This window comes from Podarcis gaigeae (assembly GCF_964106915.1).
Source record: "Podarcis gaigeae genome assembly, chromosome: 9".
NCBI lineage: Eukaryota > Metazoa > Chordata > Lepidosauria > Squamata > Lacertidae > Podarcis > Podarcis gaigeae.
In genome coordinates, this window is record NC_139685.1 from 77,628,880 (window position 1) to 77,642,690 (window position 13,811).

Here is a 13,811-nt window from a genome sequence, read left to right on the forward strand (position 1 = left end):
CATAAAATCCAGGTATCAATAGGATAAAGACCAATCCCAGTTCACGATTAAATGTCAACCGCACACTTGTCTTACAACAACTAAATCAAAATGAAAGATGCTTAACTTGTAACTGGGGGTCACTCCTTGATCTTCGGTACAAAAAGACCACATGCCCAGTGGACAGAAGATGACCTGCTGCTAGCAGAAATGTGCTATGCAAATAATATCATATACCTTTTGTATTTTGGATCCATTATATTTTGTACCTCAGCTTTCCAAATACAGTGGTACCTCAGGTTAAGAACTTAATTCGTTCTGGAGGTCTGTTCTTAACCTGAAACTGTTCTTAACCTGAGGTACCACTTTAGCTAATGGGGCCTCCCTCTGCCGTTGCCGCTGCCGCTGCCACCACCGCACAATTTATGTTCTCATCCTGAAGCAAAGTTCTTAACCTGAGGTACTATTTCTGGGTTAGCAGAGTCTATAACCTAAAGCGTCTGTAACCTGAAGCGTCTGTAACCCAAGGTACCACTGTAGAAGGCTAAAAAATATTCAGAATTAAATTGTGCTTTTAAATTTCAATTGCTTGCCTGTAGTTGACATGGTCAACCCTCCCTGCAGATGTGAAGGAAATAAGCAGCTATCTTCTCTTTAAAAGACATCTGAAGGCAACCCTGTTTAGGGAAGTTTTTATATTTAATGCTGTATTGTTTTTAACACTCCATTGGAAGCCGCCCAGAGTGGCTGGGGAAACTCAGCCAGATGGGAAGGGTATAAATAATAAATTATTATTATTATTATTCTGAGTGGAACTGCTGGATTTGCATAACTGCGAGATAGCAGTCTATGTTCCAAATTTAGTCTCAGAAGAAGAAAAATACAACAATTTGAGGGGTGGGGTGCTCATCCACTTAACTGAAGAAGTTCCCCAGAAGTCATTTAGCCCAGGGCTTAAAGGGGACAGAACATGATTGTCATTTGTAGAATTCCAAAGATACTGATGAAAGTCATTTTTGTGCACGAGAGTACTATGGAAGTGGAGTAAGCAATAACTAAACTAGATATTTTCCTGGACTTCTGCTATATGTGGAATCCTGATTGGCTGCCTGCCAGTCCCAATCAGGGAGGAGCAGAAGCTGAAGGGGAACTCTGGAATGTTCTGCATCAAAGCGGAAGGTGGTTGGAGCCGTTGAAGGAAGGAACATCTGCAGAAAGAGGCTGAGGCTGGAGAAGATAAAGGACTCCGGGAGGCACCACGGTATCCAAAAGGGGAAAGGGGAAAAGTCACTCGTAGTCAGCTGCCTTTTTCGAAGGCCATTGGTTGTCTTGCCCCGTGTGCTGTTTAGCCCAACTGGCAACAGCTGCCCAGGATCCCTGGAAAAGAGAGGTCTTTCTAAGGCTTCCTGCTGGAGATCCTTCTGATGGGAAATGCTGTGGATTGAACTTTAGCCGTTTGCATGAAGTATGTCACTAAGCTAGAATTCAGAAGGCCCCAGCTGCCCCATTACAGTGGGACAAAAGCAGTCTGCTTCTCTCCCACTGTATATCCAGGGAATAGGAGATTCCATGTCTATAAATGAAGTGAAGACAGGATGCCAGACAGCTTTTCATGTCTACTCCCTTGTATAATGAAGAGCTTGATATGACTGCTCTGTAAACGGTAGGTTTGTCTCAAGACATTATTTTAACAGCCTAATCCATTAAATGGTCGCTTAGAAGAACTCCAGGATGAGACACCACTCAAATTGAGGAGATAAGATGGCAGCTAAGAATAAGATCCTGTCAACAAAAAGAGGTGAGCTTCTGCAGAGTGCTACTCTGATTTCGTTTTTGACCACTAAATTCTTTCATAGAAGTTGTGCTAACTCTCTACTCCTTTATATGGTTCTGAACACAGGATGACATAAGGCGCCAATCCAAATGAGCAGTTAAAATGGTGAGAGGCCTGACATTCACAGAACGTAAGTTGTTTTTACTATTTCCTCTTCAGTGCAATACAGGAAGGCAGAGTTTCTGTACGTCTTAGAAGTGAGACCCTGAGCCTTCCTTTCTGCAGAGTTTGGGGATGATATCTCAAGTGGCACAAAAATGGAACCTGGTATCTAAATGGTGATGAGGACCACCTCCCAAACCCTGGGAACATTTGTGCCAAGTTTGGCAACAATATTTCAAAAAACTTCAAAACCTATGTAAATCCCACTTCTGTCTTCCATGGCATTAGCTACCCCTCCCAGTTTGGTGTCATCTGCCAATATGATGAGCATCTCTTCAATTCCTTCATCCAAGTGGTTTATAAAATTGTTGAACAACAACCGGCCCAGGACAGAATCCTGTGGCACCCCCCTTGTCACTTTTCCCCAGGATGACAAGGAACCATTAAAAAATAGTCCTGTAGCACCTTAGAGACCAACTAAGTTTGTACAGGATATAAGCTTTTGTGTATATGCACACTTCTTCGATACACTGAAACAGAAGTCACCAGACCCTTATATATCTGCATACTATCCCTTGCTTTTTCCTGTAGAACTAATTGCAGTTGTTAACAGTCATCAACAGTTTTCCATGCCCATTAAGTCAATCACCCATATCCCACTACCATTCTGAGAAAAACCCCACACCACCCTCCCACTGTATATAAGGGTCTGGTGACTTCTCCTTCAGTGTATCTGAAGAAGTACTATACTTCGCACTATAGGACGCACTTTTTCCCCTCCAAAAATGAAGGGGAAATGTGTGTGCGTCCTATGGTGCGAATGCAGGCTTTCGCTGAAGCCTGGAGAGCCCCACCGCCAGCCCCACAAGCTCGGGGGACAGCGGGGAGGTGGAACGCTGCCATCCCGCTGTCCCCCAACTTGGTTAGAAGGCTGGCGGGGGGAGAAGCCTGCTCCTCCCCGACGCCAGCCCCGCAAACTCGGGAGACAGCGGGAGAGGCGCAGCGCGCCCTTCCCACTGTCCCCCGACTTGGCTAGAAGGCTGGCGGGGGGAGAAGCCTGCTCCTCCCCGTCGCCAGCCCCGCAAACTTGGGAGACAGCGGGAGAGGCACAGCGCGCCCTTCCCACTGTCCCCCAACTTGGCTAGAAGGCTGGCGGGGGGAGAAGCCTGCTCCTCCCCGTCGCCAGCCCCGCAAACTCGGGAGACAGCGGGAGAGGCGCAGCGCGCCATCCCGCTGTCTCCCGACATGGTTTGGAGGCTGGCGGAGGGCTTCCTCCTCCCCCAGCCCCGCAAGCTCCCAGAGCGATGCCAAAGCTGCGCGCAACTTCGGCATGGCTCTGGGTCCCGTTCTGGGGGAGGGGGAATTTATTTTTCCCCTTTATTCCCCCCCCCCCAAAAAATCTAGGTGCGTCCTATGGACCGGTGCGTCCTATAGTGCGAAAAATACGGTATGCATGCACACAAAAGCTCATACCCAGAACAAACTTAGTTGGTCTCTAAGGTGCTACTGGACTATTTTTTAATTCTTTATTTTGACTGTGTCAGACCAACACGGCTTCCTACCTGAATCAGGGAACCATTAGTGAGCACTATTTGGGTTCACTCAGTCAACCAGCTACAAATCCCCCTAACAGTTACCTCATTCCACCCACACTTGACCAGTTTTCTCACAAGAATAACATGGGGAACATTGTCAAAAGCCTTACTGAAATCAAGATACACTATGTTCACATCATTCCCCTGTTCCACCAAGCTTGTTACTCCATTTAAAAAAAAGAAATGAGGTTTGTCTGGCACTGAATTCCTGCAGGATCATCACTCAAGTTTTTCAGGGATTTACCCTACTGGGATTTAGCTGCTATCACACAATGGCTTTTTTGCAAGTTTTCACTGATGTTCAAGTAAATTACATACTATGTGACCCAACACCACAATGCAGCTTCAAGAACCAGTGTGGCTTCCAGATCCAATGCAGTTTCCAGATCCAATGTGGCTTCCAGATCCAACGTGGCTTCTAGATCCAATGTCTCTTCCAGATCTAATGTGGCATCCAGGTCAATACTAAAACGCAGACGAAAACCACCTCCCAGAAAGGGTATGTATGCAGCACACATAGAACTGGTTCATAGCCTAGACGAGGAACACACTGGAAAGGAAAAGTGGGAGAGCAGCAGGAGGCATGTGTGACCAGTCGTGGTGGGAAGGGCTGGAGAAAAGCCAGCCGTGCTCTGTCACTCCAACAGGCTCCTTTAGCCAAGCAAACTAGTGCTATGCCAGCCTCAGGCTGTGTTCTCCCCTGATCCACAATGTGGTAAGGATTTACCTCTCTACCACTGCTCCTCACCCAGGTGAGAGAACAAACCTTTAAATAAGCATGCAACAAAGAGAATATCAAGCCAAGCATCCTGTAGGGACTTCGTTTATTAAAGCTATTTCGCAATAGGACAGCCTTTGCTCTGCTGGGAGAGAGGCAGGAGAAGTGTGCCCTGTTGATCCTCATTGATCTTGCACTGCTTTTCACTACCATCAACTATGGTATTCTTCCGGTGGGACTGACTGAGCTGGGATTGAGTGGCACTGCTATTCAATGGTTCTAGTCCTGCTTGTGTGACTGAGCTTGGGGAGTTCTGTTCAGCACCATGGAGCCTTCAACACGGGGTTCCTCAAAGTTCAGTTTCATTCCCCCATGCGGAGTAGGGTCATCCAGATTTTGGAGTGTGTTGTGAGAAATGCTGATGACACACAGCTCTATCTCCCCTTTACATTTGCAGCTTTGGCAGTTGACATACTAGACCGATGCCTGGCCTCAGTAATGGACTAGATGAGAGCCAATAAACAGAAGTTTAATCCAGACAAGACTGTGGTGCAGTCAGTGGGTGGTTCCCTAGACAGGATGGGTGGGATATGGCCTGCTCCAGATGGGGTTAGACTCCCTCTGAAGGAGTATTTCTGGATCCATTAATGTCACTTGAAATGAAACTTAAAGCAGATTTTCTTTCTTTCTTTTTGTCCATCAAGGAAAACTTGCTGCTGTTTTGCATGAGATAAAAGAGTTCTTTCTCTCTTCCATTGGTACATTTATTGTAGTGATGCTGTGCCTGGTCCTGTTTTTTGCTGCATTTGGAGCAGTTAGTCTGTGTAAGTCTAGGCTGTGTAGGCCTTTAGCGTTATCCTGGTTGGCTTTACATCAGTATGAAGAACACTTTCAAAAGTGTCACCATAATCCAACCACAGCTAAGCCCTTTTACCTCCCATTGATTCCAGTGCATAAGGTAAGGATGTGGCTAAATCTCACCCATTCAAATAAATGCCTTTTTCTTGCCCCTCAATAACTGCTTAGCTGCTCCAGAGACTTTTTAGGCCAATATTATGAAGCAACCTGTGCGGTCACTTGTCCTACCTTGCAACTCCCTGTTCGTCTTTCTTTCTATCTTTGCTGGGTAAGAGCTTGCTTCTCTTAAAGAGACTGTCACAGGTTTTGCAGGATATCTCACGGGCAAACAAAAGAGGTCTTCAAGTCATCTAGGAAGCCATCCTCCCTCTCTGACCTTCTCCCTAGCCCTAGATGAGTAGAAGAAAGTTGTCAAAGGACAGGGAAATCATATTGATTTCTGAGTGCAATCAGATGTTTGTGTGTGTCTCTTTTTAAAAGTCTAAGCCCTTCAGGTGTTACTTATTCATTTGTGGGATGAATTTAAGGTTCTGGTATTGACCTAGGAAGTCTTCACTGATTAGATCCCAAGGGTCTGAAGGACACATTGTCTTGTACAACCTGCTCAGGTCCCTAGATCTTGGACATAGGAGTGGATTGTCTCATTGTCCCACTGTCCATTAGGTGGCATGACAGAAAAGAGCCTTCTGTGTGGTAGCACCCTGATTGTGAAATGTCCTAGCTCTGGAATTATATAATCCACAACACTTGCCATTTTGGCACCTGGTTAATATCTGTTTGTTTTCCAGATATACTGGTGGGAATATTAGGCATTTTCTGGATATTGGTGGGGAATATTAGGTTTTCTGCTTCCAGTGAGAATTTTGAGGGCACGTGGTAGGCTGGGCTGGAGGGGACAGGAAAGCTTCCTTGTCCATACAGAAGTCCATTTCACCAGTGGCACTGCGGCACTGGATATGGCCCTAACTCTGAGCTTTTACTTTATCTCATTTATTTAATGTTGTTACGAGATGTTGTAACTTGGCCTTTATTTATCCACATTGATTTTATTCAATTTATAGACCACCCTTCACAGGGTGATCTACAGGTTTCATTTTAATGCAGTTTTATTACTGGAATGCTGCCCACTCTGCTGCCTGATGCTTCATTAAACACTTTTGCTTTGAGATGGGAATAGCCTTAAAACACACGGGGAGCCTTGATTCCAAATCAGCCGCAGCAATTCTGGGGTGGAGGTACTGTCACATCAGCTGACTCACCATTTCTTTCCCTTCTTCCATAGATATTCATAAACGGGATCACAAAACACCTGAAATAGATTTAGCAATGAAAATGATCAGGGACTTCATGATCAAAGAGAAACCATCCCTCCAAGGAAGGAATGGTAAGTAAGGTGTTATAGTCCATACACTTAGGGCCACTCCTTGCCCCTGCTCCATCAGTGGGTATTGCCCCATAGAAGAGCTTCTTTGCTTTCCACCTGGCCAGACTCACCAGCCCCACTGAAGAGGCCGGAGGAACATTGCCCGGCTGTGGGGCGTGAAGGCCACTCCCTGCAAGACCCTTTCCACCTGGCCTAGGGGGCTGGGCCCACACTCACCAGCCCTACTATGTTAAATATGTAGTCTGTAGTTGACCTCCTTTGTAATGTTTTATTTTGAAATCTTTAAGATAATATTTTAGTTTTCTGCTATGTTGCTTTGACTGTATACTCTATATTTGACTTTCTTCAGATTGTTTTATTTATGTTTTATTGATTTAATATGCTGTAAACCGCTTGAGATTTTTCTTAAAAATACAAAGCGTTATGGAGGGGGGGGGTCAGATCAATGCTCAGCAGATTACAGACTACCCTGAATGCTAGAATGTGGCCAGTCACAAGTTATAGGGAAACAGCCTTTGTATAGAGTTGAATAGCTGTTTGAGATCTCACTGACCTGAATTATCCTAACCTTTCAGATTCTGAAATACTTGCTGAAGCTGAGAAGTTAGCAGGTGAATTGCTTATATGGGCTGACAGAGCAAATGAAGTCCAGTCTGCAATCGGTAAGTTATTCCTAAAATGGTGATGTTGAGAAATCAGAGGATAGGGGGAACCCATGTCCTGAAAGCCCCTCATCTGCACAGCTGTTGAAGGTATAAAGGTCCCACCATCCTCTAGAATCTATCAATTCCACTTTGAGAAAAAGACCAAGCAACTCGAGGGAGAAATTTGGATTAGAGTTTTGTGACTTTGGATTTTTGTGGCTGTGTGAATTGATAAACTCCTCCTTGAATGGATTCCTAATTGGTGGCGGAAGTTGGCTGAATTCTGGGAGTTTGGGATATGAAGACTGAAGTGCCTCACCCTCCATATGAGGTGAACAGGGACCCCTCCAAGCTTAGACCTCGGGTCATTGTGCCTCAAATTGGGATTTGCTCATTATCACCCCACCACTGTGACTCTCCCCTTCCAACCATTGTCAGCAAGGCAAATGAGGAATTTGCTGGACCTTACACTCTTGACACGGACATGGGTGGCACTGTGGGTTAAACCACAGAGCCTAGGACTTGCCGATCAGCAGGTCAGTGGTTTGAATCCCCACAACAGGGTGAGCTCCCATTGCTCGGTCCCTGCTTCTGCCAACCTAGCAGTTCGAAAGCACGTCAAATTAGATAAATAGGTACCACTCCGGCGGGAAGGTAAACGGTGTTTCCGTGCGCTGCTCTGGTTCGCCAGAAGTGGCTTAGTCATGCTGGCCCCATGAGCCGGAAGCTGTACGCCGGCTCCCTTGGCCAGTAAAGCGAGATGAGCGCCACAACCCCAGAGTCGGCCACAAATGGACCTAATGGTCAGGGGTCCCTTTACCTTTACACTCTTGACAGGGTGAGTTCCAGCAGATATCAATGTAGCTGAAATCCCCCATGACTACTATATCTCTCCTATATAGCAGACACCGACAGTAAGGTCTCTGGGAAAGAAACAGGATACATTTCTGTTACTGTTCCACTGTTTGTTAAGACTGGGAGAATTCAAAGAGGTATCAGAGAATAGGTTTAGGAGTTAGAAGAGTGTTTCGCAAACTTGGGTCCCCAGCTGTTGTTGGACTACAACTCCCATCATCCCTAGCTAGCAGGGCCAGTGGTCAGGGATGATGGGAATTGTAGTTCAAAAACAGCTGGAGACCCAAGTTTGGGAAACACTGAGAAGATTGCTGCATCCCATTGAATTTGAGCTCTCTCTCATTGTGTTTTTTCTCACCTGGAATACACCTGAATTCCCTATAGTGAAGCACTTCTGACCGGCTATTTCCGGGGAGGGGAGGTTGCCAAGGTTATGCTGAATGATTACATAGGTTACAAAAAAAATGCCACCCTTAAAAACGAGGTTGGGGGGGGGGGGGAGTTGCTTAGAGCAAGGTGTTCTGGGAACAAGAAAGGGGAAAGAGGTAGAATTCAATGTGGCTGGAGGAGGCTGCACTGACATGCAAGAATCTCATCTGAAGTATCTTGTCTAAATATGTGTCAAATAAACTATACTTCTTAACGACACTCACCTCCACTATTCCTCAATTTTCTCAATGGAAACACAACCCTGGGCAAGCAACTGGAACATCCCTGAATCTTGCTACTGCTCGGGAAGAGATTGGGGGTGCCACACAATCTTCATAGCATTACCAATCTGTTGATGAATGGAAACAGTAGAACAGGGAAGGAAATGGAGTACAGATGACCTGGCTAAATGTGTCCTTTATTAGAACCTTTCAGAGTATTAGCTACCATGTCTTTTGCTGGATTGTAATGAAATATCAGTATGTAATTCATAATGACTTTATGGGGAGGCAGGTTCTGTTAGACCTTCAGCCCAGCTCCTGCTAAATCTGCTTTTCTGCCCCCACCTTCCCACTTTCTGCCTTGGTTCAAAGATGACCTCACTTCAAGTCATCGTCAAAAGTGGCAGCCATACAAAGAGGCTCTCTATTTATTTGATGATGGACTAGTTTACTGGCATGATGCAGAAAGGCTTTGTGAGAATAAAAAATCCAAACTGATTATTATTCAAAACGACAAAGAGGAGGTAAGCTAGCTGAACACTGTATATAGAAATGGCATGAATAATCCTTTGCAATTTGATGGTTTTAAGCCTTCCTGGGCAAGATACTTTGGCCATAGCTGCACCATACATTTAAAGCATGATTGTACCACTTTACGGTCATGGCATCCCCCAAAGGATCCTGGGAAGTTTGTTAAAGATACTGAGAGCTTTTTAGCAGACCTCCTATTCCCCTCACAGTGTTACAATTCCCAGAGTTCTGTGGATAGATAACCCACTTTGGAATCTGAGGGGGGAAGGGATTGTGGGAAACACCAGGGGGCGATGATGCAAAGCCCCCACACTTGAAACCTCTCTGGGCATCTTCCCTCTGGAGCACAGCACAGGACATTCTGTAACTCTTCAGCCCCAGTGCACAGCAGCAGCACATATCCCAAGATATGTGAACACTCAAACAGGCTTGTTTACACATTTTTGTCTACTTAAAGAAGAAGCCATGGTCCGATAAAAAAAATACAAATATTTAGCTTACAAAACTATAAAAATAAAGAAAAATTAAGTTTGCAAAACAATAATTACCATGTGGTTAGGGTAGATCAACATGTCAGTGTCCACTTATCCCCAGTGTAAATATGGCATATCGGCAAAAGTCGGAAATTGAAAGATAACTATAGCACATACTCTGAAGGAAATCAGCCCTGAGTGCTCACTGGATGGACAGATCATGAAGCTGATGCTCCAATACTTTGGCCACCTCATGAGAAGAGAAGACTCCCTGGAAAAGACCCTGATGTTGGGAAAGATGGAGGGCACAAGGAGAAGGGGACGACAGAGGACGAGATGGTGGGACAGTGTTCTCGAAACTACAAATATGAGTCTGACCAAACTGCGGGAGGCAGTGGAAGACAGAAGTGCCTGGCGTGCTCTGGTCCATGGGGTCACGAAGAGTCGGACACGACTAAACGACTAAACAACAACATAGCACATACATGAAAATCGATTTCAGATTTGAAATCAGCTTTGAAAGAACATATAAGAACAGTTGAAAAATCTCATGCAACAGAAAATAGAAAACAAATTGTTCCCCAGCATACTGTGTATCCCAAGGGAATACATTTTTTTGCATACCTCCAACTGTACAAAGATATACTTGTCATTTTCAATGCTGTACATGTCGTGTATGTCCCGGTGCTTCTGCCCCTGTGGAACCTGCCCCAGCCATTCTCTTGGCTGAGGCCCACTCCCAGGCAGCCCTGACCCTTTCCCCTTAAAAAGCAAAATACAAACAATACAACAGCCTAACAAGATAGTAAAAGTAAAAACAAAGCCAAAAATAATTATGCTAAAATTAAACTAATCCCCACCCCAGCTAAGCATTTGTCCCACCCCAACAGAGAGAAAGGGGAATGAATGAATGAATGAATAACAGAAAAACACCAATCAAAGTGCAACAAATTAAAAACACTTTTAAAACATTTAAGTGTTTAAAACCATTTTTGGCATTTGCAGCAGCAGCAGTGTCCCGAAGGCCTCTCTAAAGTCTCTTAAACTTTGGAGGAAGCATTGACTGTTTAAAGTGGTATGATACTTCACAGTGCAGATGGGGCCACAGTCTGGGGATGACCTGAGAGAGGATTCTGGCCTCTTATTCCTAGGAAAAACTTTCTGATTGTGCTTTTAGCAGGAGTTCCTGGAAAATGCAATTAAAAACGAACAACATGACTTCTGGATTGGGCTATATTATATGGGCAGATGGAAATGGATAGATGAAACTGCCCTTCTCCGAGGGTGAGTCTGGAAGCAACGTTTCTCTGTTTATTATATTATAGAAACTTTGTTAGGAATTCATTTTTTGCTCTTCTTTGAAAGCTCTTCCTGTCCTTTGCCTGCATCTAGAACCCAGCACAGTATTTTATTTCCATTGCATTTTATGTTCCATGTCAGAAAGACGGTTTTGTAGGATGGAAGCAATATTATATTGTCCAGCTTCATCAGAAATGGTAATGCTGCATAGTTTGACGGGGCTTGATAGTAGTTTCATGCTCAACAATGAAGGGCTTCTACACTGAGACAAGAAATCGCCCCACATGGCAGGGGCTGGTCCAGCAGGGCGAATGTGCCTCACCAACCTGTCTGTCCTCAGCCTTCTTATACCTACAACCAATCTGGGGTGGGGTGGCGGTGGTTCTTCCAGTTGTTGGCTCCACATATGGTTAGTCTCCTTGCCTTCCACTCTGCCACTACTTATGGGCACCAGCCACCTAGGACTCCACATAGCCAAATGCCCCTTCACCCATGCCTTCTCACAGTCTCTCTCCACCCTCACCATGTACATGGACACTGTAGTCCTTCAAAACACCCCCATTGTTGTTGTTGTTGTTGTTGTTGTTGTTGTTGTTGTTGTTCTTCTTCTTCTTCTTCTTCTTCTTCTTCTTCTTCTTCTTCTTCTTCTTCTTCTTCTTCTTCTTCCTCCTCTTCCTCTTCTTTAGCAATCACTTGTAGCTGAACAAGATTGTCTTAACAGTGAATCCGTAAGTCACTATGGAGGCCAATTCTAGATACACACAACCTTCCACAGTGGGGACATTGGTTTCCAGGCAGGAGTTGATCACAGTGAGGGATTGCCATGTTGGGATACTGCCAGGGAGACGGGGGTATCTGGCAGGCCCCCAGTTATCTCCAGACGATCCCCTTTCTCCCATGGAACAGCATCAGTCAATTAGCGGCACAAGCCTCAGAGACGTTCCAAGACTCATGCACACCCTTTCAGCAGAGTGTCTCCAAAACAAAAGATCCAGACAGAGAGAGAGTATATATACAGCTTTATTCAACGTAGTTCAGAACAAAGGAAAAACATGACTGCTCGCCTCCATGTCCAGGAAAAAAACAGCCAGAATACAAAAGCTATATACAGTGGTACCTCAGGTTACATATGCTTCAGGTTACATATGCTTCAGGTTACATACGCTTCAGGTTACAGACTCCGCTAACCCATAAATAGTGCTTCAGATTAAGAACTTTGCTTCAGGATAAGAACAGAAATTGTGCTCCGGCGGTGCAGTGGCAGCAGGAGGCCCCATTAGCTAAAATGGTGCTTCAGGTTAAGAAAAGTTTCAGGTTAAGTACGGACCTCCGGAACGAATTAAGTACTTAACCTGAGGTACCACTGTACAAACGGAAGTTCCCAGCAAGAGCTGGAAGTAAACAGGCATGTGATACACCAGTCATGCCTGCTCCTTTTAAGGTGGAATGGGACTATATCCTAGCATGCCAAACATGCCTTCCTCTTAGCACATTTCTCCCTTTCGTCCTGAGTTTGAGTGTCTTCAAGGTACGTGACACCTTTGGTAAAGGCTCTTCTCCAGCTGGAGTGCTCTTGGGCCAGTGATTCCCAATTGTGGGTGTTTATACTACATTTTTTTAGATTTGCCTTGAGGGAGTTTCTAAGCCTCTTTTATTGACCACCGGCTTTACACTTTCCATTTTTAAGTTCAGAATAGAGTAGTTACTTTGGAAGACAATAATCAGGCATCCGAACAACATGACCAATCCATTAGTGCAGGGTGGCAACAGTGTGTCCCCTTTACCTCCCACTCAGCTCTGCTCCCCATCATGCTTTAGAAGACCAAGCAATGCTTTTTGACCTCACCTTGTTAAACTATGATAGTTTGAGGAATTCTACTGCTTCTTAAATGTTTGCTAAAGTGTAGGAATGCAGGTACACAGTGCAATTGCCATTCGAAGAGAAAGAGGGAGGAGTTCGTGGTGAGTTCTGGCATCTTTTTTCTAGAAAAATAGCACTGGGTAGAAATATAGATACATAAAAGAATGCAAATTTGTCACTGCATCTTTTATTTGTTCAGTTAAAGAAGGTTGGTTTCCAGGGTGGGTGCTCTGAAAGAAGGTGGTAGGCCACATAGATTTGGGAGCCTCTGCTTTAAAGCCTTCCAAGTTCATGGCCATCATCACCTCCTGTTGAAGTGAGTTCCACAGGTTAATTTCATGCTGTCTGAAGAAGCCTTTTCTTTTGTCAGTCCAGCTTCATTGAATGCCCTGCAATCTGAAGTTCTGAGAGAGGGAGATCTCTTAATGCTGAAATAAAGTACACATCCCATGTGGATAATTTGGTTTTGATTGACTCATTGATTTGTGCTTCCTTTTCTTTTCAGTTACTGGGTAGTCGGCAAGCCAGATGACCTGCAAAATAAACGTGCTTGTGGAATAAAAGCAAAGTGTACAACACCACTGCGATGTTGGGAGAACTTTCCCCGTCTTGATCAAAAAAGAAGCATATGTAAGAAGAAGCCCGATAAACGATGGTTCAATTAAAACTCTTCGTGGACAATGAATCAACCCACCTTTAATAGAAGCCATGGTCAATTTTCCAGATTATGGAATTAAGGGCATGGAAGAGATTAGGTCTCTGACACCAGCACTCAAAAGCCCTTTGTCAATCCTGCATCCTCAGGTGACCTGATTTTGCAACCTCAGATAATGGAAACTCCTGGAAAATAAAGCAAGGAGGACTCAGTCATAGCCCACGTTCTGTTGCAATAATTAATTCAATACAGCCTTCCCCAACCCAGTGCCTTCTAGGTGCCATCAGCCCTAACCAACAGGTTGTGTTGGCAGGCACCAAGTGGAGGAAGATTGATTTAGTATACCTGCTAGAGGGGAACATTTTACCAGATG

At 44.8% G+C, this 13,811-nt stretch overlaps 1 protein-coding gene across 8 annotated transcripts in view; it reads left to right on the forward strand.

Annotated features, from left to right (window-relative positions):
* LOC310852806 (uncharacterized protein) overlaps window positions 1-13,649 on the forward strand; it is a 29,454-nt gene extending 15,805 nt beyond the window's left edge. Inside the window, exons 1-10 of one of the 8 annotated variants that reach the window (XM_083756851.1) lie at window positions 1,077-1,240; window positions 1,699-1,777; window positions 1,880-1,943; window positions 3,854-4,009; window positions 4,933-5,052; window positions 6,369-6,470; window positions 7,046-7,132; window positions 8,992-9,143; window positions 10,801-10,907; window positions 13,289-13,649. In XM_083756851.1, coding sequence (XP_083612977.1) covers window positions 1,916-1,943; window positions 3,854-4,009; window positions 4,933-5,052; window positions 6,369-6,470; window positions 7,046-7,132; window positions 8,992-9,143; window positions 10,801-10,907; window positions 13,289-13,448 — 912 coding nt within the window. In that variant the 5' untranslated portion in view covers window positions 1,077-1,240; window positions 1,699-1,777; window positions 1,880-1,915 and the 3' untranslated portion in view covers window positions 13,449-13,649. Of the gene's footprint in view, window positions 1-1,076; window positions 1,241-1,673; window positions 1,778-1,879; window positions 1,944-3,853; window positions 4,010-4,932; window positions 5,053-6,368; window positions 6,471-7,045; window positions 7,133-8,991; window positions 9,144-10,800; window positions 10,908-13,288 lie in introns of those variants that run through there. The other 7 variants (XM_083756857.1, XM_083756854.1, XM_083756853.1 and 4 more) reach the window with 7 other exon arrangements.
* Window positions 13,650-13,811: the final 162 nt, after the last annotated feature.